Raw genomic sequence first — 19,148 nt, forward strand, 5'->3', positions numbered from 1 at the left:
CAGAAGTAATTTCTGAGCACCAGCCCTATTCCAGGTCCTTTTCTAGGTGCTGGATATTCCGCAGTGAATAACACATATTCCCGTCCTCAGGAAGCCTACATTCTAGAGGGGAGTCGGGCAATGAACAATTGTGTAATAGGGCAGGGGTAATGAGTACGAAGCAAAAATATAAGTGAGGGGGTTGGGAAGTGCAAGGAGGAGCCGCTCTGTTCCCACGGTGTGAAGCCAGGTAAGGAACAGCAGGTGCAGAGGGAACAGCAGGTGCAGAGACCCTGAAGACCACAGTAGGGGGAGATGAGGTCAGAAAGAAATGGGACCATGAAGGTCAAGGCACGGATTTAGCTTTCTGGTGGAGTGATGTCCTCTGACTTTCCATGACTCCGGCTTGTGCAGAGGACTGCCGGTAGGGGGCGCGGCTGGAGGCAGTGATCTAGGTAGGCAGAGCACAGGTCGGCTTGGACAGGGCGTGCTGAGCGGAGGTGCGGAGAAGTGGTCGGAGTCTGCAGGCATTCTGCAGGGAGAGCCAAGAGGTTTTGCTGACACGTGGCGGGGTGGGCAGGGGCGGAGCAGGAGAAAAAAGGAGCTAAGGATGTATCCGAGGTTTACGGCCTGAGAAACTGGAAGGTTGGAGTTGCCACTTCCCACGATGTGGAGCAGTATGTCCGTTAGACACCGAGTAGCGACCGGGAGTGCAGCCTAGAAACGGGCGGTCAGGCCCGCGCCGCAGCCCCGCCCCTGTTGGTAAAGAGGTTGAGCATCAGCGCCATCGTGTGGCCGGACCTCGTGGGCGCCCTCGCGCGCTTCGTTCAGTCTCCTAGGTGGTCCCAGGCCCCTGAGCGAGTGGAGCTTGTGGAGTCTTGGCGGCAATCCCAGCAGTGGCCCGCAGCTTCCTGAGGGGCGTTGGGAGTGGGCTCCCCGGGCAAGGGCATGCCATAGAGCCCTGCAGGAGCCTAAATGTGGGGGCCTGGCGAGCCCTGCGGCGCTGGGCAAAAGGCCCTTGGCTTCCATCACCCTGCAACAGGTGTCTGGGGTGGCTGCCGCCCTTGTCTGAGCCTCAACTGCCTCATCCTTAAGGAGGAGTTGGGGAGCCTTCCCTGCTGAGTATCAGGAGACGCTGGTCCTGACTCTCCCTCAGTAGTATGACCTCATCTGTGAGATGGTCTCAATGCTGGCTGGTGGCTGAGGTCCTGGGTACAGGAAGTGGTAATAATAAAGTTTATTGGGTACTTTCTATATGTCATACCCTCACAATCCTTCCAACAGCTTCGTGTGGTGGCTTTTATTGCTCTTACTCCCATTTTACAGATGAGAAAACAGCACACAGAGAGAAAGTAAATTATCCAACATTATACAGCAAGGAAGAGATGGAGATGAGTCTGGTCTCAGCTACTAGCCCTGGGTGATCCTGGGGAAGCCCCTCATGCCCCCTCTGGGCCTGGATTTCCCCATATTTAAGTAAGGGGTGAGGCCAGGTGAACTCCTGAGGTTGAAATAGGCCTCCACCAACGTTTTAGGCAGGAAAGGAAATGCCTGGGGCAAAACTGTTGAGTGTATTTTGCACCCTCACCCCCACCCACATCCCCACTCCCTTCCCAACCCCATGTCCCTTCCTCCCTCATCATTTCCCAGTTGCCAGGAGACCCTGCCCTTGGCTGCACGGCCCTCCCTTCACCTGCTAGTCCCAGCTACACCCCATAATTTTTGACCCGCATCCTCCTGAATGCCCACTGTCGTCCATTTTGTGCTCTTACTGCTGCATATTGAGCTATGTGGAAGCACGAATGCTCTGTTTTCTGGCCCCTAGGCATTTGGCACAACGATGGGGTTTGGAAGCCTAGTTGCACCCATGACTTGAGTCAGCTTGTGTGTCCAGTTCTCTTGGTCAGTAGCAGAATGGGTGCTAGCATGTCCAAGTGAGGGGACGGGGCTGGCAATGAGCCTGGAGATGGGCCAACAGGACCCAGACCCTCAGGAGCCTGCCAGGTGGGCCAGATATTCGTGGAGCTCTCCCCACAGTCCTGATTGCTGCTCATTTCAGAGATGCCCAAATGAGACCCGTGTCATGTCAGAGGTGACCCAGCTGGTTGGGGCTGCCCTACCAAAAGCCAGATCAGGAAGTTGGTATTTCAGAGCCCTACTCTTCCACTCCCCGCGCTGGGAGCAACTTAGGCTCTGCCAGGACAGCAGGTCCTCTGGACAAGAGTGGCCGGGATGGAGCCCTGCTCTGCAGCCTGAGGCAAGTTTTACCACCACCTGCCAGATGCCATTTTACCAGCCAGCAGCAGCCTGGCGATGGTGGCAGATGTGTGTTTAGTTTAGCTGCAGCTCAGTGCTACCGAACTGACAGCATTGCTACTGCATCTCAGAATAATTGATCTCTTCTTGACTGTATTGAGTGATCATAATTATTTGAGCCCTCACTATGTGTTAGGCATGCCTTTACTTCTAGCAGACCCTATGAGGTGAGACTATCACACTCATTTGACAAAGGGGGAGACTGAGGCATTGGCGGGGTAACCTAACTTGCTCATAATAGAGCTAGCACTGAAATCCTAATCAAAACAAAACAAAACAAAATAAGAAAAGAGGCCTGTCTTAATTTTCTGTGGTTCAATCCCGGCCCTATTGTTTACCTTACTTGGGCAGGTAACTGAATCTCTCTTACCTCAGTTTCCTCATCTGTAACGTGAAGAGAAGAATAGTGCTGACCTCACAGAATTATTTCAGGACTAAATGAATTAATGCACATGACGTCCTTAGAACTGAACCTGGCACATTAGATACAGGGCGATTTTGGTTTGCTGTGGTTATTTACGAAGTGTTCCCACATCTGTCATGTTCCTCATCCTCTCAATGGTCTTGTACCATTGCCATGGTTATGAGGCCAAGTTTGCAGATGAGGACACTGGGGCTTAGAGAAGAGGAGGCGTGGGCCTGGCTGTGACCCCAAGTCTCCTGTGTTCACACCACAGGAACCAGTGACGACCCGTTCCAGGACTTGGAAGGGCGAGAGGGTTCAGAGGCTGTGGCGGAGCACCAGTTTTCAGACCTGGAGGACTCAGACTCAGACTCGGACCTGGATGAAGACGAGGATGAGGATGAGGAGGAAAGCCAGGACGAGCCATCAGGACCGTCCTCGGAGGCACCCCCACATGGCCCACCAGCCACGCTGCCAGCAGACTCTTCACCTCTTCAGGGCCCTCAGCCCCCAGATGCCACCTCTGGCAACCAGGCCACATGGGGCAGCTTAGTCTCAGAAGCCGAGCACTTGGCAGCTGGCGGTTGCTCCACGTCCAGCCAAAGCATCCTATGCCTCCCCCAGCTGGGACAGGCCCCTACGGGCCCCGTGGAGAAGGACACAAGCTCAGCCCTGAGTTCCAAGGCCTTGTGCCCGAGAAGGCCATGGTCCCCGAGCAAAGAAGCAGGCAGCCGCCCACCACTTGCCCACAAACACTCACTAACCAAAAGCGACTCATCTCCCCAGCGATATTCACCGGCCCAAGAGCCACAGGCCTCAGCCCCAAGCCCGCCTGGCACCCAGACAGGCCCTCTCCCTTGTGGGTCTCCAAGACTCAAGCTGTCTCCTCTCACCCCCCGCCTCCTGAGAAGGGAACTGCCCCCTCGAGCGCATCTGCTCCCCGAACTCGAGGGTGCCACAGACCCAGGCCCCCTCAGACACTCGCCCACCAGGAGACGGTCTCCAAGCCAGGCTGAGTCACCACCACGGTCAGTGCTTCCCGGGAAGTGGGCCTTGGCTCGGCCGGGCAGCCCCTCGGCGGGTGACTATGGCCCAAGCTCGGGGCTGGCCCCGCAGGCTCTCTACCGGCCTGTGCCTCTACCTCACAAGCTTCTCGGCAGAAGCCCCGAGACCTGCACCTCCACGTGGGTGAGTTCCTGTCCTGGAGTGGCTGGGCCGCTCCTCCCGGGTGGGCGGGGGGCTGCAAGTTCACTCCTCCCTGACACCCCAGGCCTGGAGCTAAATAGCTCTGCCAGCTCAGTGGTCACTGATAACTTAGCAAGCGTTTATTGGGCACCTCCTGTGCCAGGCGCCATGCTGGGTGCCTGAAAGCAGTTAATTTAGCCTCCGAAGCAACAGACACAGGCTCTGGAGCCGGCTTTGCATGCAGGTGTGAACACTTGGGCCATTCTCCTCCCACCCCATCCTCAGCCCCCATGTATTCTTTGAGCAAATGGCAGGACTTAACTGAAATCCTCACATCTCCAACATCACTGTCAGCAGCACCCTCAGACACAGCCAACACCGTTGCTGCCAGACCATCAGGACCAACACCGTCAGCATTGCCAACACCATCTCAGCCACAGCACACGCCAGCACACCATCCCTGACACTGCCATCGCCATCTGACACCGTCACTGTCACCAGTGCGGTCACGACCCCCAGCCCTGACGACACCGTCACTTACAACATTACCTTCTAGGACCTTTTCGTTCACCGCATTACCCAACAACACCCTTTACCTCCAGCAGCATCGACACCATCACTCAAAGATTCAAGGTTCTAGGAGTCTCTCTCCTTGGTTTTTAATTTTGGAGCCACGTCAAAATTCCCAGTGGTGGGTGAAGGTCAAGAACCTTAAGTGGGAAATCATGTCCAAGGGTAAAGTTGGGTCTAGACTATTTTAGGAACAGGAGAGTCAGCAGAACCAAGATAAAGGGCTGAGCACATGGGGGCCGGTAGTGCTCTTCAGAGTCCCCGCACCCTCTGCAAGTAAGCATGCTGGCCAGAAGCATAGTGGCCGTGGGGCCTGAGTATGCTGAGAATGCTCTTCATCACTGTAGGGCTGGGGATGGCTCACCCCAGAGAGGGCACCAGCATAGGGCAGCACCATGGGCAGGGAGCTGGAACTTGGTTCTGGCCCCAGCTCAACTGGGACTTGCTCTGTGATCTCAGGCAAGTCCTGCCCCCTCTAGGCCTCGGGGTGTCCATGTGCCCAGCACATAACCTGGCCTCACCCTCTGTTGTTTTCTGACCCCAGCAGAAGGCCGAGTCCCGAAGTCCCTCCTGCTCACCTGGCCCTGCTCATCCTGTCTCCTCCCGACCCTTCTCCGCCCCCCATGACATCCACGGCCACATCCCAGCCCGGACAGAGAACATCTTCAGCCACCTCCCTCTGCACTCACAGCACTTGGCCCGCGCCCCGTGTCCCCTGATTCCCATCGGTGGGATCCAGATGGTGCAGGCCCGGCCCGGGGCCCACCCCACCCTGCTGCCAGGGCCCACTGCAGCCTGGGTCAGCGGCTTCTCTGGGGGTGGCAGCGACCTGACAGGGGCCCGGGAGGCCCAGGAGCAAGGCCGCTGGAGTCCCACCGAGAGCTCGTCAGCCTCTGTGTCCCCCGTGGCTAAGGTCTCCAAGTTCACACTGTCCTCGGAGCTGGAGGGCAAGGACTACCCCAAAGAGAGGGAGAGGACGAGCAGGGGCTGGGGCAGACCTCCCAGCTGGGAGCCCCATGTGGCCGAGGTGTCTGCAGAGCCCACGCACAGCCCCCGCACCCCACCCGAGGGCTCATCCCGGCCACCCCAGGGCCGCCGGGCAGAGTCCTGGAGCCCCCGCCTGGAGTCACCACACACGCCGGCCAACCCTACGGCCTCCACCGCCCCAACACTGGACCGCAGCAGTTCCGTGGGCTGCCTGGCAGAGGCATCCACCCGCTTCCCAGCCCGGAGGAGGAACCTCTCTGGGGAACCCAGGACCAGTCAGAGCTCCCCTGAGTCCTCAGGAAGTGGGGGGCCCAGGGCACTTCCACACCAGCCCATGGACAGGGGCCCCCTGAGCACTTAGCCTCTCTCCGACCGCTTCAGCATCTGGCTTCCGGTGTTCAGCAACAGACGCTTCCAGCCAACTTCCTCAAATCATCTTGCTTTCATGGGCTCCCTCTTCCATCCGTCCATCTGTTCAAGCAGCTTCTGCTCAGCCCCCGTTGGTTATATCTTCCCATGTATGCAGTTATCTGTGCCTTTTTCTATACCTTTTGTTGCTTGAAAGAAAAAACAAAACATACACACACATAAAAAAAAACCCACGAGGAGTTTGAGGCTGTGAATATTTTGTGCTTTTTTGAGAAAGGGTGTAGGTGGGACCTCACCTTCAGCTGCTGGGGTCAGCAGCCACTCAAGGCTGACAAAAGGCAGCCATTTGCTGAGGGAAAGGGGATGCACTGAGGGAGAAAAATAAAAACAAGGGACTTTTAAAAATATATAATTAAATGTAAAAGCAAGCACTCCTATGTACAGATGTTTATGTCCTATTTATTACCATTTTACCCCACCCCAGCCCGTGGCCATCTTGCGCTGCCAGCAAAAGGGCCAGTGGCCCCAGAAGGAGGGACACAGATCCAGGCAGGGAGACCCCACTCAGCCTCCATGGGTAGGCCCAGAAAACTCCAACTTCCTTTTTCCCAAGAAAAAGAAAATGTTACTTTTCTTAGGATTTCAACACAAGATAATAGGAGCAGGTAGAAGGCGGGAGCTGCTCGGACCATCCAGCGCTCCCAGCTACCCAGGTACGTGGGCCCATCCTGACCTAGGCCTTGCTCTTTGGACCCCGGCCCCAGGATGCCTTTGCGGGATGACTACCCACAAAGCTGGCGTGGTGGGGCCCAGCCCCTAGGGGTCAAGGTTCAAGGTGCGGAGCCTTGCGACTCCTGAGGCTGGGGCTTGGATTTCGTTGGGAGCTCAGTCTGGAGTACAAAGGGCCCTTTTTCCTCCATGGCCGGGCTTTTCGGTGCTTGGTACTGGAAGTTCCCAGGGACCTACATCGGCTCCCCTCAGGAAGTACCCAAACCATGACGGCAAGAACCGCCCAGTCCTGTTTATTGGCTTAAATTTCTTTTTAAAAAGTTCTATATGTATAAAAATATCTAGAAAGAGAGGATGCTATTTGATACTTCATCCAGTCTCCTCACATTCTCTTGACCTAGAGGATTTTTAATTGTCTTAAGTCATTTGAATGCTTCTCCAAAGCAATCGGTACTAGCCAGTGCCTCCATCCTCATCCCCATCCCCTCCTTCAAGAAGTTGCCCTGCGTTTGTTTGGGGGCAAAAACTTGCTCTGTAAGAAAAATATGACCAGAAATTAAAATCTCAAATTACAATACAGAATTTGAACTCTAGCATGTTTATCCTGTCCCTGGGAGAGATGGACTCTCCCCCAACCCTCCAGAAATTATTTTTTTAGTTCCTACAAGAGGGAGAAAGCATGTGCCCCCCACTCCCCAGGTTGAGTGCTAAGGCTACCTTACAGAGCAGAGACCTCCCTAGCTGGTCCCCAGTTCTCAGCCAGGCTGTAGGAATCCTGTACCCATACAGGGTCCCTGAACTATTTTGTTTAGATAGGAGGCCATAACGTGAGGAGGTTGAGGCACTTCTGCGAGCTCCCCAAACTCAGCCGTAAATCCAGTTCTGGGCCTCTCGTTGCTTGGCCCCCGCTGCGTGGACAAACCAGTCACTGGTCCAGCCTCCAGCCGGATCAACTTGTTCATTTTCCTTTAACCTCACTCGGGAGCTAAAACAAAAAGGAGACAATAAAAAAGGAGTCTCCCTGGGGGCTGCTGGGGGCAGGGTTAGCAAGCAATTCCCAACTATTTGACCCAGAATTTGGAGTTCTCATGTACCCTGGGAGAAGGCCCCAACCGTATTGGCACTGTTTTGGCCTGGCAGGAAGTGGTAAGGAGCCAGGACATAGTCACAGTCTAGGCCAGAGACAAGGGCTTTCTTCACCCTCACCTTTCTGTCATACCTCCATGGAATGGCCAAGGACTAGCGAATGTGAGTGCTGAGGCCTGGGAGCCAGATAAAGGGCACCACTTCAGCTCAGGTTTGACATCTTCCTGGACACGATCTTCCAGCCCCAGACCTACAAAGCAGCAGACTGGGCACTCTGCTGGACTAGCTCGTGACCTTAGGGTGGCCACACCCCTCCACCTGGCCCTGCACCCCCAGCTCTACTGAGCATCATTCCCCCTGTACTAAGACAGCCCACCCACCAAGGTTTCCTTCCTGGGAGATGTAGTTGTGGACGGCATGGCCAGCAGGAGAGTCCTCAAGGTCAGTCAGGCCACAGATACAGGCAGAGGGGACGGAGACCAGGAGTCACTGGAGACCCATTTCTCAATGACAGGGACACACTGCACAAACAAAATCTGGCCTCAGGGCTGCTGCCCCAACCCCAGGTGCCCAGAAGTATGGAATCAATACCATTAGTCTGGGTCATATGTCACTGAGAACAGCTCTAACCCCCTCTGCCAGACTCTTCCCACTCCCCTGATCACAGAGCCCCAGCCCACATGCATACATTCATAATTTGGATAAAAGGCTCTCACTCCATGCCCTCTCCAGGACCCCTGCCCCACTTCTACATTTCCAGTTTGCCTGTGACACTATTGTCCACGTTAAGGGCGGTGGTGGAGAAAGCAGTGCTGACTGGTCGGCGTGAACACATAGTGTGTGCTCTGTTGAAATGTGCGGGGTAGTCATTCCTTGGTACAGCCCACTCTGGTCCTTGGCTGTTGGCAGTGGGAGATGAACAACTCACCGAGGTTTCAGAGCCAACCATCACTTATACTCTGGCCTCAATCACTGAGACCCTCCAGGAGCCTGATAGCGGTGAACTACCCACTCTCCCGCCTCCACTGCCTCCAACTTCCAGACCCAGAAGTCCCTCTATTTCCCTCTGTGGGAAAAGTCTGAAAGAATTAGCTCCCAGATCCCTCTAGCCCCTACTCCATTCTCACCGACCCTCAAGCAATATATCTGAGCTGAATTGCTCTCTAGTCCTTTCTTCAGACAAATCCTTCTCCAAGCAAAAGTCCTGCCTGGCCAGCCGTCCATAGAGAAAAATGTACAGCACTGACCAAGGGGAGAAAGTCCCCAAAGGCCCGTTCCACAGATTCTGCTTTTGTGTCGTGAATCCAGTCCGCTTTCCATTACGAAACTGCTTCGGCACTTACGATCACTTTACTAAACCTAGTGTTAAAAATAAAAGAGAAGAGAAACAGGAAAAAAAAAAAAGAAACGTGTAGGCAAATGTAAGATAACACGCTCTCTGTAAGATAAATATTTGCCTTTTTTTCTAAAAGGTGTATGTATTCCGTCTGTGAAATTGTCTGTAGAGAGTTTCTATGTTCTTAAATGGCAATACATTCCAAAAATCGTACTGTAGATATGTACAGCAACCACACTGGGTTGGGGTAGTTTTGCCTGTAAGTTTATTTAAACTCCAGTTTCTACGCTTGCATCTTGCAATGTCGGTATGGTATATATAAGTGCAAAAGAAAAAAAAAAAAAAACTCAACAAAAAATCCATGCAGGTCTAAAGCACAGAGTCTGACGTACAAAAAGAAAAAAAAAAAAACGTTCAGTATTGATGTGTGTGACGTACTGTGAATGAGAAGTTTTTACAAGTATAATAATTGCCTTTATTACAGCTCTGGCTGAGTGTTCAGCCTGAGGATATTTTTTAAAAAAAAAAAACAGCACGTTGGAATAAATTTGAAAATACCAACATAGCCCTGCTTGTCTGGCTCATAGTTTTTCTTGAGAGTCATAGAATGCCAGAGTTGGAGGGACACTTGTGCTTCAAGTGCTCATTTTACCACAAAGCAGTCAGCCCAGAGAACGGAAGTGACCAGACCACAGTCACACAGGCCGGAACTCTTGTGACCCATGGCTTCTAGGCCTGGAGCGGAGGTCCAGAGCCATCTCCATGTGGTTTGGAGTCTACATTCATTTCCTAGGGCCACTGTAATGAATTATCACATACTGGGTGGCTTAAAACAGCCAGAAATCTGAAATCGAGGTGTCGGCAGGCTGCTTTCCTTCTGATTCGATCCATGCCTCTTTCCTAGCTCCTGGCAGCTGCAAGCAATCCTTGACATTCCTTGGTTTTCAGCTTCATCACTTGGCTTTCTTGATGTTTCTCTTCTCCCTGTCCCTTCTAAAGACATTCATCAGTGGATTTGGGGCCCATCCTCATCCACGATGATCGCATCTCGAGATCCTTAACTTAATTACAACTGCAAAGACTTTTCTTCCAAATAAGTTCACTTGCATAGGTTCTGAGGATTAGGACATGAACTAAATTTTGAGGAGCCACCACTCAAGTCTCTACAGAATAAAACATGGAATCAGATCATGGCATGGCTACTTACTGCCTGTGTGATCTTGAGCAACTTACCCAACCTCTCTGGGTCTCCATTTCCTAATCTATAAAGTGGAGAGTTGTTGCGAGGATTAAATGAGATGGTGCATGGAGGTGTATAGAGAGGGTAGCTAACTGTGTTCAAGGGTAGCCTTGAACACAGTAAGCCTTCAACAAATGTCCTCTGAGTAGGCCTCTCACAGGATCCTGAGGTTACAAGAATGAAAAAGACAGGTATGGGACCCCAGCTTTTGTACTCCACGCTGATTTGCTGATTGTCGATGAGGTACACTCATTGAGTGGGATACAACAGGTAGTCCCACTCAAAGAGCTTCCGTTCTAGCAGGAGAGGCTATCCTTAAGCAAATAATGACATTGTTACTCAATTGCTGGGGCCAGAGTTGCTGTGGCAGAGAGAACAAAACCTTTAGTCCAGAGTGAGTCTGAGTCACCCTAGAGACCTTTCCTGGAAAACTCCTTAGGACAGGTGAAGAAGGAGAAGCTACAAGAAGGAGCAGCTGAGGAGGTCAATGGGCAATCCGAGCGGTCCTCCAAAGTGTAGTTTTTTCCACACCAGCAAGCAATTCAATTCTGACACTATCTGCCAGGAGACAGCACCAGATGCCACAGGGTAAGGGCTCAGTCCCACAGAACTACCCGCTCCACCCCCACTTCAGATATCAATCAATCACAAATCCGGGTTGTCACCTGTGCTTCTCATGGACCAGCTACAGATCAGAGGTCCCCATGACTCCTTCCTTGAGGTTGATTAATTGCTAGAGTGGCTCAAAGAACTCTGAGAAACAAACATTTACTTACACTTACTAGTTTATTATAAAAGGATCTAACAATAAAGAGTCCGAGCTTTCTCCGAGCACACCGTTCTACCAGCACCTCCATGTGTTCACCAGCCCAGAAGCTCTCCGAACTCGATCCTTTGGGGGGTTTATGGAGGCTTCGTTACATAGGCACCACTGATTAAATTGTTGACGGTTGTTGACTGATTCAGCTTCTAGCCCCTCTCCCCACCCCGAGAGAGTCAGGAGGGTGAGAAGTTCCAACTCTCTAATTACAAGGTTGGTTCCCCTGGCAACCAGACCCCTCCTTAGGTTACCTAGGGGTTTTCCAAAAGTCGCCTCATTAACATAACAAAACATACTTTTATCACTTAGGAAATTCCAAAGGTTTTAGGTGCCCTATGCCAGAAACAGGGGTGAAGACCAAATATATATTTCTTACTATAAATTACAATATTGCAGTCCTCAGGGTAAAATACTGCTGGAAGTTTCGCACTAAGAACCTGAGAGGGTCTGTTTGTTTCAGCAACAAGGGGACCATTGCTGACTTGGGGAAAAGCCGGCCTAGCACAGTGCCTGGCTCCTAGTAGGCACTTCATAGATACTGCTGGGTGCGGAGGCAGATGGTGATGGTTAAGGATTGATGAGGAATTCTGGAAGGGAGACAGCAGATCCTGACACCTGCCCAGGGACCTGGGGTGGAGGGCAGAGGAGAGCTGGGACAGTGGCTGGATGGGGCATGGGGTGCAGGAAAGAAAGGCTTGAGTAAGTCCGGGGGGCTAATGAGAAGGAGATGGTGAGAATCAAGCCTGCTTCATTAAGAGGAGTTGCAGACACATCTCCAGCGATGACTCAAAGGAAGAGGTGCAGGGGAAGTCGGTGTGTCTGCTGCTTGGTGACAGGAAGTCAGCATTCCTGCAGAGAAATTTTCTCTTCGAAATGGAGTGAGGCCACATGCTGAACTGCTGGAGATGGGGAAGGAAGCAGCAGGGGAAAAGATTTGGAGGCTTGAGTGGGTGTGAATGACCTTTGAAGGGAGCAGGAAAAAGTCCACCAGGGAAATAGAAGGCTCCCAGCGACACTGAGGGCTGGGTACCACTTCTGCTCACTCGTTTGTTTGCTCCAGCAGTGCTCAGCAGCCATGCTGTGGGCATGGAGAAGGCGGCCAGGTAGATTCATCCAGGGTTGGGGTTTTGCCAGGCCATGGGACAGAAGGACGGTGGGGTATAGGAGGTAAGAGCATTGGCAAATGAAAAGATGAAGTCATGGACCACTGAATTCACGAGCTGAGAAGGAAGTAAATGGGGGCAGCTGATAAAGAGAAAGGCCAGCAGTCAAGTGACAGATTTGGATGAAAACAGAGAAAAAAGGGTTATGAGTCGTCTTAGCTCGTTATTCCAGAGATGGAACAGTTGTGGATGAAGCTGGCGTTGACCTCAGGGTGGGTGCTGAAGCGGAGCGAAAGAGAACACCGCTGGAGAAGAAGAGGCCAGGAAACGAGTGTCCAGCGTGGTGAGCTGGCTGTGCAGGTGGCAAGTGGGGTCATCTCTGATGACTGCAGGGCTTCGGTGGAGATTCAGGCCGTGAATACTGGGTGCATCTGTCAGGCTAGATGCTGTCGTGCTGCAGAAACAAGCAACCCAGAAACTCAGGGGCTGGATACAACACAAGTTTATTTTTTCCATGGCCACATGTTCGATGAGAATCAGTAGGGGAATTCTCACCCTTGTCACTTGGAGACCCAGACTGATAGAGGCACCATCTTGATGCTCTCATGACCTCGGAGGCAGATAAAAAAAAAAAAAAAAAAAAAAGCTGTGGTACCTTGCACTTACAGCTCAGCACTCATAGCTGGAAACAACAAACATCCCTCCAGTCACATTTTATTGGCCAAAGCAAGTCACATGGCCAGGCCTAATGGAAGAGACTGGGAATATTTGTAACAGCCCTAGCGACAATCACACAAGGTTAGGACTTCTTGGAATCTGAAGTGCCCAGGAGACGAGCAGATGTCAGAGGTGGGATCGTGAGTGGCAGGATGGCTTTGGCCTCAAAGGTGCTAGCTTTTTACAAGCAGTAAGAAAAACAAGGGTCAGGAAGAGGCCCTGGAGAGCAAAGATGGCACCTGGCATTAGAATCACAGGCTGTGGAAAGACGAGGAGCAAGTCTTTGGGGAGAGCCTGGGTCTCGGTCTAGGCCAGTGGGAAAATGGAGTCCCAAACAGCCCCAGAAGAAGAAGAGCACAGTATGTGCCAGGCCCTGTGTCCAGCATTTTACGATGTTTGGTCCTTAAAACAACCCAGGAAGATGAGAGCTACTGTCTCCATTTTCAGAGGAGAAAACAGAGTTACAAAGGGTGCTCACCAGCCAAAGGCACGTGGCTAGTTAGAGGCAGTGTGAGGACTGACTCTAGTCTGACTCCAGTGCAGCAACTCCTCTCTGCCCTGTGCTCTTGGGTAGCCTCCTTCTGCCCAGAGACTAGTGGGACAAGGCAGGCCCAGGCTGGGGCTTCTTTCTGGCCACTGCCTGGTTTCTTAGCAGTGCTATCTGGCAGCCACATAGAGACCCTGTTCCTGAGGCTGTAGGCACAAGGATTGACCAGCAGACACCAGGGCTTGGATTCCCACACTTGAGAGAATGAAAAGTACATGTGAATTCTCTGAAGGACCAGCCACCTGTCCCCTCCCACCTGCCACAGGGCCAAAGGTTCGCACATGACTGCCACCAGGCCTCCCATGGCTGCTCTCTAAAGGTCACAAAGCACTTTCTCTTTTGGAGCGAGGAAGGATGGGCCACACATCCTCATTTTATAAGTGATGGGTAGAGCCCAAGATCATACCCTGGCAAGTGGCAGGGCCACCAATTCCAGTTACACCTGACCCAGAGCCTCAGGAAGGTTTGGGCTGCTGTCTGGTACTGAGGCCCTAGCCAAGCTTTGCCAGGCTCCAGTTCAGGGTTGGGATGGGCCTGCAAGGCTCGGAGACCCCGCCTTCACCCCTAGGCCTGGACACTCTCTGGGCTCAGGACTTGGAGTCCATGTTCTGTCCTAGAGACTCCCAGAGCCAGGCCACTGCAAGCAGGACAACTTCAGAAGGCAGGCCAGCTTGAGATGGGCATGAGCAGAGAGAAACAGGAAAAAGGAAGAGTCAGGGTACAACATAGGGAAGCCGAGGGGAGAGCAGACCGCTGCACTGTGTGGGGTCATCCTGGAGATCCTGGGGGAGGCACTTATCACCTTACCATCTTTATAGAGGAAGACTGGGTTCAAACAGGTGAGGCTGCTTCCCAAGGTCATAGTGGTAGCTGGCAGGGCTGGAATTTAAAACCAAGCCCCTACATTTGCAAAGTGGTTGACTTCCTATGAAGAGAGAATCTGGGCCTCTTTGCTAACGAGCAGCCCTTCAACTTGGGTTGAGTTTGGGGGACCCCAGCACACAATCCCATCAAAGGGTCAACCACTATAGGGAGACTCAGCTGCCAATCACCCCCTTTTATAAGGGAGGAAACCGATGTCCAGAGCCAGGAAGAGTTTGGTCCAAGGCCAGGGCTAAGATTCCCAAACCCTCGGTGGGGCCACCTGTACCATCACTCCCACCCCCCCTACTCCTCCTCCTCTATCCCCAGTCTGAGTTCACCTGCCCAGCTTTCCTGCCAGGCTCTGCCTTTTTAGGAAAGGGAAAGAGCTGCCCTGGTCGCAGGCAGGCGTGTGGGCAGGCGGCCATGCTAATCCACAAGCTCCCGGCGGCTCTGGTTACCGTGGTTTGGGGCCCGGGTAGCCCGGCTGGGAGTGCCAGCTCAGCCAATGGGTGCCGCCGGCCAAGCTCCCCTACCAGAGCCATACAAGGCCTTGCTTCAGCCCAGTCCTGAGCCGACATAGGGCAGCTCCAGGGCCAGCACCTGCCACGCCCGTGAGCCTGCCAGCCCGGCACGTCCTCGGACTCTGCCTAATCCAGCCTGGGAGTAGGCAGGGCTGCGGTGCACGTGCACCAGGCCCAGGGCTTCCCAAGGTCAGGAAGGTGGCACTGCCAGGGCAGAGGCCAGAATCAGGACAGGGGCCTAACCAGCAGCGGGAATCCCAGCTGGGGTCAGGGGCAATAGGGCCCAGGCCTGGTTCGGGCTGAGCCATCTCTTGACGAGATGCACTTTTGGTCTCATCATCCCTTTGGCCTGACTGGCCACCTGTCCTGCCCCTTCCACCTCTGAGAATAGTCCCGGCAAAGTTAGTATCTGGTCCCTTCTGGGGTCTTCCCTGAGTCTGAGCCCCAATTCATATAATAATCCATCCTGGGTCTAAGGCTACGTGCACCTCTCAGAATTAGGGGTGTACATTAGTGTGTGTATGTTGTGGGAATTGTATATGCTTATGTCCCCTGGTGGGCCTTGTGTGGGCCTATTGTCGCTGCTATGGTCTGGGACTGGGATGATAGAAACAGGTGAGACAGGCAGTCCCCCCGCCAAGAAGAGCCCATCTCATCTGTCAGCTCATAAGGCCTCTAACTTAACGCTCACAAGATCCCTGGGAAGTAGGAAGTCTTGGCCCGTTTGAAAGGCAGGAAACTGAGTCACAGAGAGGTTATTAGCCCAAGGTCAGGGTGCCAGGATTCAATCCCAGAGCAGTCTGACTCTAGACTACTGCACCATGAAGACATCCTCCTCTGGGAATTTCAGATCCTAGAGGGGCAGGGAGCTGCTACTTAAAGAAAAGCATGAATGGAGGAATGAAAGTCACTATAAGAGATAAGAGGACCCTTCTTTCCTGAGTGGAATAGAGCAACCACCGTTGCCCAGGCCATGGCCACGGCTACCAACGTATGCAGCAATTCATGTGGAACTTGCCTGGCCACCACTGACAATGAGATTTGTCATGGAAGCCACTGGGTTCGAGCAGCTTTGTGTGTCCTCCCTGGGCCAAGTTGAACTTGCGGCCAAGACTGCAGTACTCTACAAGGCCACCTGGCAGGTGAGGGAAACATGCCGGCATGGGGGGTGGCGGGCCGGGCTGGCATTGGGTTCTATTTGCTCACCCAAGAAAGAAGGAGATAAATATAGACACAAGATTACTCAGACAGCCTGGGAAAACCTGCTCCAAGCCTTGACTTCAGCCCTGGCCCTTTCTCGCCTTCACCAGCCTGCCCACTCCGCGCCCGCTGCCAGGCCTGCCTGCCTCCTCCCAGGACTCCCCACCTGGAAACCTGGGGACAGGCCTACCTACCTGCTTTTTGGGGCGGGACAGAAACTGAGGCCAGAGAGAGCAGTGTGCTTGTCTCAAGTGTCACAGCAAGTTAGGAGGAGACAAAGCTAGGGTGGCGCCTGGCATTAGGAGTCATTTTTTCAGGCCCAAGCATTATAGCAGTCCAGACTGTCACCACATCTGGGAGATGGGTGTCTGGTTCACCCAGCCCTCAGTCTCCTTGGGCCTGCATGTAGGCCGAATTGGAGACCACCTAACAGAAAGGAGGAGACATGGCGGTCTCACGTACAAGGAGATGCCGGCCTAAGCAGCATATGTAAGGTTTGGGCACTTGCACTCTGGAGCCACACTGCATGGGCTCAAATCCTGGCTGGGCCATTTTTAGCTATGGGACTTCAGAGAAGTTACTTAACATATTTGTGCCTCAGATTTTTCATCCCTAAAGTGAGAATAATAACAATTATTATTCTATGTTATGAGAGACTATAAATATGACATTTGGCATAATATATATTATATGCATACAATATAATAATAACAGCCTAATAGTGGCATCGGCCTCCTAGAATGTTAGGAGGATTAGATGAGTTACTACATGCAAAGCTCTTACACAAGCACCTGGCACAGAGCAATTTCTCTATGCATATTTATTATGATCATCCAGCAGAAGCAGGTGGGGGATGGGGTACAAGGGGCCTGGGTGGGCAGCTCTGAGGCTCCCACCCTCCAAGGGAACAGCCTGGTTCTGGGCTCTCCAGTGCAAATCTCTGCTGTGCTGGGGCTCCTACAGCAGCTACCCTCCCTCCTTGTCCTACCTGACAGCTTCTAGAATCAGGCAGAAGATTTGAATGTCGGCTCCACCACGTACAGGCTGTGTAACCTTGGGAAAGTGACTGGCCCGCTCCAAGTTTCAGATCCCATTTTTATCCCTCCCGGGATTGATATGAGGGTTAAACAAGGGAATATGTGGGGAACATCCAGCTCAGTCAGGCAATTGGGCTCTCTATGCTTAATTTCACGCTCACCTTCTTCTCTTGCTTCCTCCAATGGTTGTAAGCTCAGGTCAAATGAGGCCACACCTAGGTACGTGACCCTCATAATGCAAAGGTCCTCGAGTATGGGAAACATGCACCGCCCCCCACGTTGTGCATGAGCGCAGGTCCCTGTCCACAGGCCTATAGGACCCCTAGGGATTCATAAATGCCCCCCTGCACTCCTCATAGGCTCATGTATGTCCACACAGGTGTCCATGCCCCCCCATGCGTACCTGCACACACACAGGTCCATGCACATAAGGACACATAGGACACGGCCATGCACGCATATGCATGGGCACAGAGAGGCGGATGACCGCAGATGTGCTTCTGCACATCCTCTCCAGCACGCACGCTCCCACACTCACACTCAGGGGTGTCCTAGCCCGGCCCGGCCCTAAGGTGGCCGTCTTCATAGCAGAGGAATGTAGACAGCTGAGGATGCTCTGCCAGCGGACGTGAGGGAGAGGCCCAGGGGAAACCACACGGGCAAGAATCTGGGCAGGCGTGCCAGGCTAAGGTGGGGCCCTCGAGTGCCAGGAATTGTGTGGCGGGGGAGGGGCCATATGTAGACACTTGCTCTCCAGTTTCTCCCATCACCCCATGTCCTCAGAGTCTCTGGGACTTGGAGGTCAAAAGGTCCCACAGACCATCATCCTCCACCCAGGCAGCAAGCAGGTTCTACCTTGCTGGGGGGCAGGGCCCATCTCTCTCCAGGCTGCATTGGCCTGTTCTGAGCTATGAGGGGCCACGCTAGATGGTCTTCTTCAATGGGGAATCAGAAGAATCTATGACCACAGAGCTACAGGAGGAGGAGTGTTGTCATTAACTCCTGTCAAGGGAGATGATGGAAATGATGTGGAGGTCACTAGAACTCTTCAGTGGGACTCATGGTGACCCAACAGCCACTGTGTGCTAAGGCGCTTGCATCTAATAACTCCCTGAATGCTCCCCAAGGGGACCCTGCTCTCATTTACAGATGTGGAATCTAAAGTGCAGAGGTGGGTAACCTACCCAGGTCCCAGAGCTGGCAGACTCCGGAGTCCAGTCTCTAACCACTGTGCTGTGTGGCCTCTACACTGGGCACGCATCACACTCTGGGGAGAAGTTTGCAAGTGAAGCCTAAGCATTGCTAGCAGCATGAAAGGCACTGTCGCAAATGCAGGGAATCGTTGGCCCCAGGTGGCAGAGGGGCCTTCCCAGGCCCCTGCAGCATCAACAGGTCACAGCTGTGCTGCCTGTGGGTAAGACCACCACACAGGGAAAGGCCAGGCTCAGAGCCATCTAGGGGTTTAGCCCTCTCTGTCAGCACCCATCATTGGGGACCAGCTGAGGCTGGGTGGGCGCCATGCTGGGGTACCTTTTGAGGGCAGGTACAAAGGTAGAAACGAGGCCTCTGTAAAGTCAGCTTTGGGGTGGGGAGAGGTCATCTCCATATCCCCTGCATAGAATGTATGGCCTAAGAAGGACAGAAGCCAAAGAGTTCCAGGACGGACTGAGCAGAGGGAGGGGTTGGTGAGGCGCCCAATAAAGACTTGCTAATTGCAGAGTCCCTGAGGCTTGACACTGGTGACCTCCTATTAAAGACCTCCAGGCCAACTAGGACCCCAATGTACCAGCCCCATCTGTTTGCTGCACTGAGACTGGAGTGGGGCAGGGGGCACTATGCCCTGGCGTCCAGGACCTTGTGGTTGAGGGAAGGGGAAAAGGAGAGAGTGCATGAAAAAAAAAAAAAAAACCCACCCAGAGGGTCCTCCCTACACCCTATTGGAGGCCCTGCCTGTCCCCTCTAGGCTCTACCCATAGATATGGCCATTTAGTTCCTGGGGAAGTTAAAATGGGAAAATGACACTGTAGTCATGGAAAGATCCAGGAAGCAAACCACATACCTAAAGCCACCCAGGGTAGGAGGGATTCTGACTCCAGCTGCCACTGCTCCTTCTGAGAACAGCTTGAAGTGGACTCTCGG

General features: G+C 53.2%; 1 protein-coding gene across 4 annotated transcripts in view; it reads left to right on the top strand.

The window, feature by feature from the left end:
- Positions 1–9,525, top strand: part of HIVEP3 (human immunodeficiency virus type I enhancer binding protein 3) — a 162,688-nt gene extending 153,163 nt beyond the window's left edge. For 3 of the 4 annotated variants that reach the window (XM_011377938.2, XM_011377937.2, XM_011377939.2), the window contains 2 exons: positions 2,973–3,886; positions 4,998–9,525. In XM_011377938.2, coding sequence (XP_011376240.1) covers positions 2,973–3,886; positions 4,998–5,801 — 1,718 coding nt within the window. In that variant the 3' untranslated portion in view covers positions 5,802–9,525. The remainder of the gene's footprint in view (positions 1–2,972; positions 3,887–4,997) is intronic. The other variant, XM_011377940.2, reaches the window with a different exon arrangement.
- The last annotated feature ends 9,623 nt before the right edge of the window (positions 9,526–19,148 follow it).

The sequence above is a fragment of the Pteropus vampyrus genome, unplaced genomic scaffold (genome assembly GCF_000151845.1).
Source record: "Pteropus vampyrus isolate Shadow unplaced genomic scaffold, Pvam_2.0 Scaffold326, whole genome shotgun sequence".
NCBI classification, from domain to species: domain Eukaryota; kingdom Metazoa; phylum Chordata; class Mammalia; order Chiroptera; family Pteropodidae; genus Pteropus; species Pteropus vampyrus.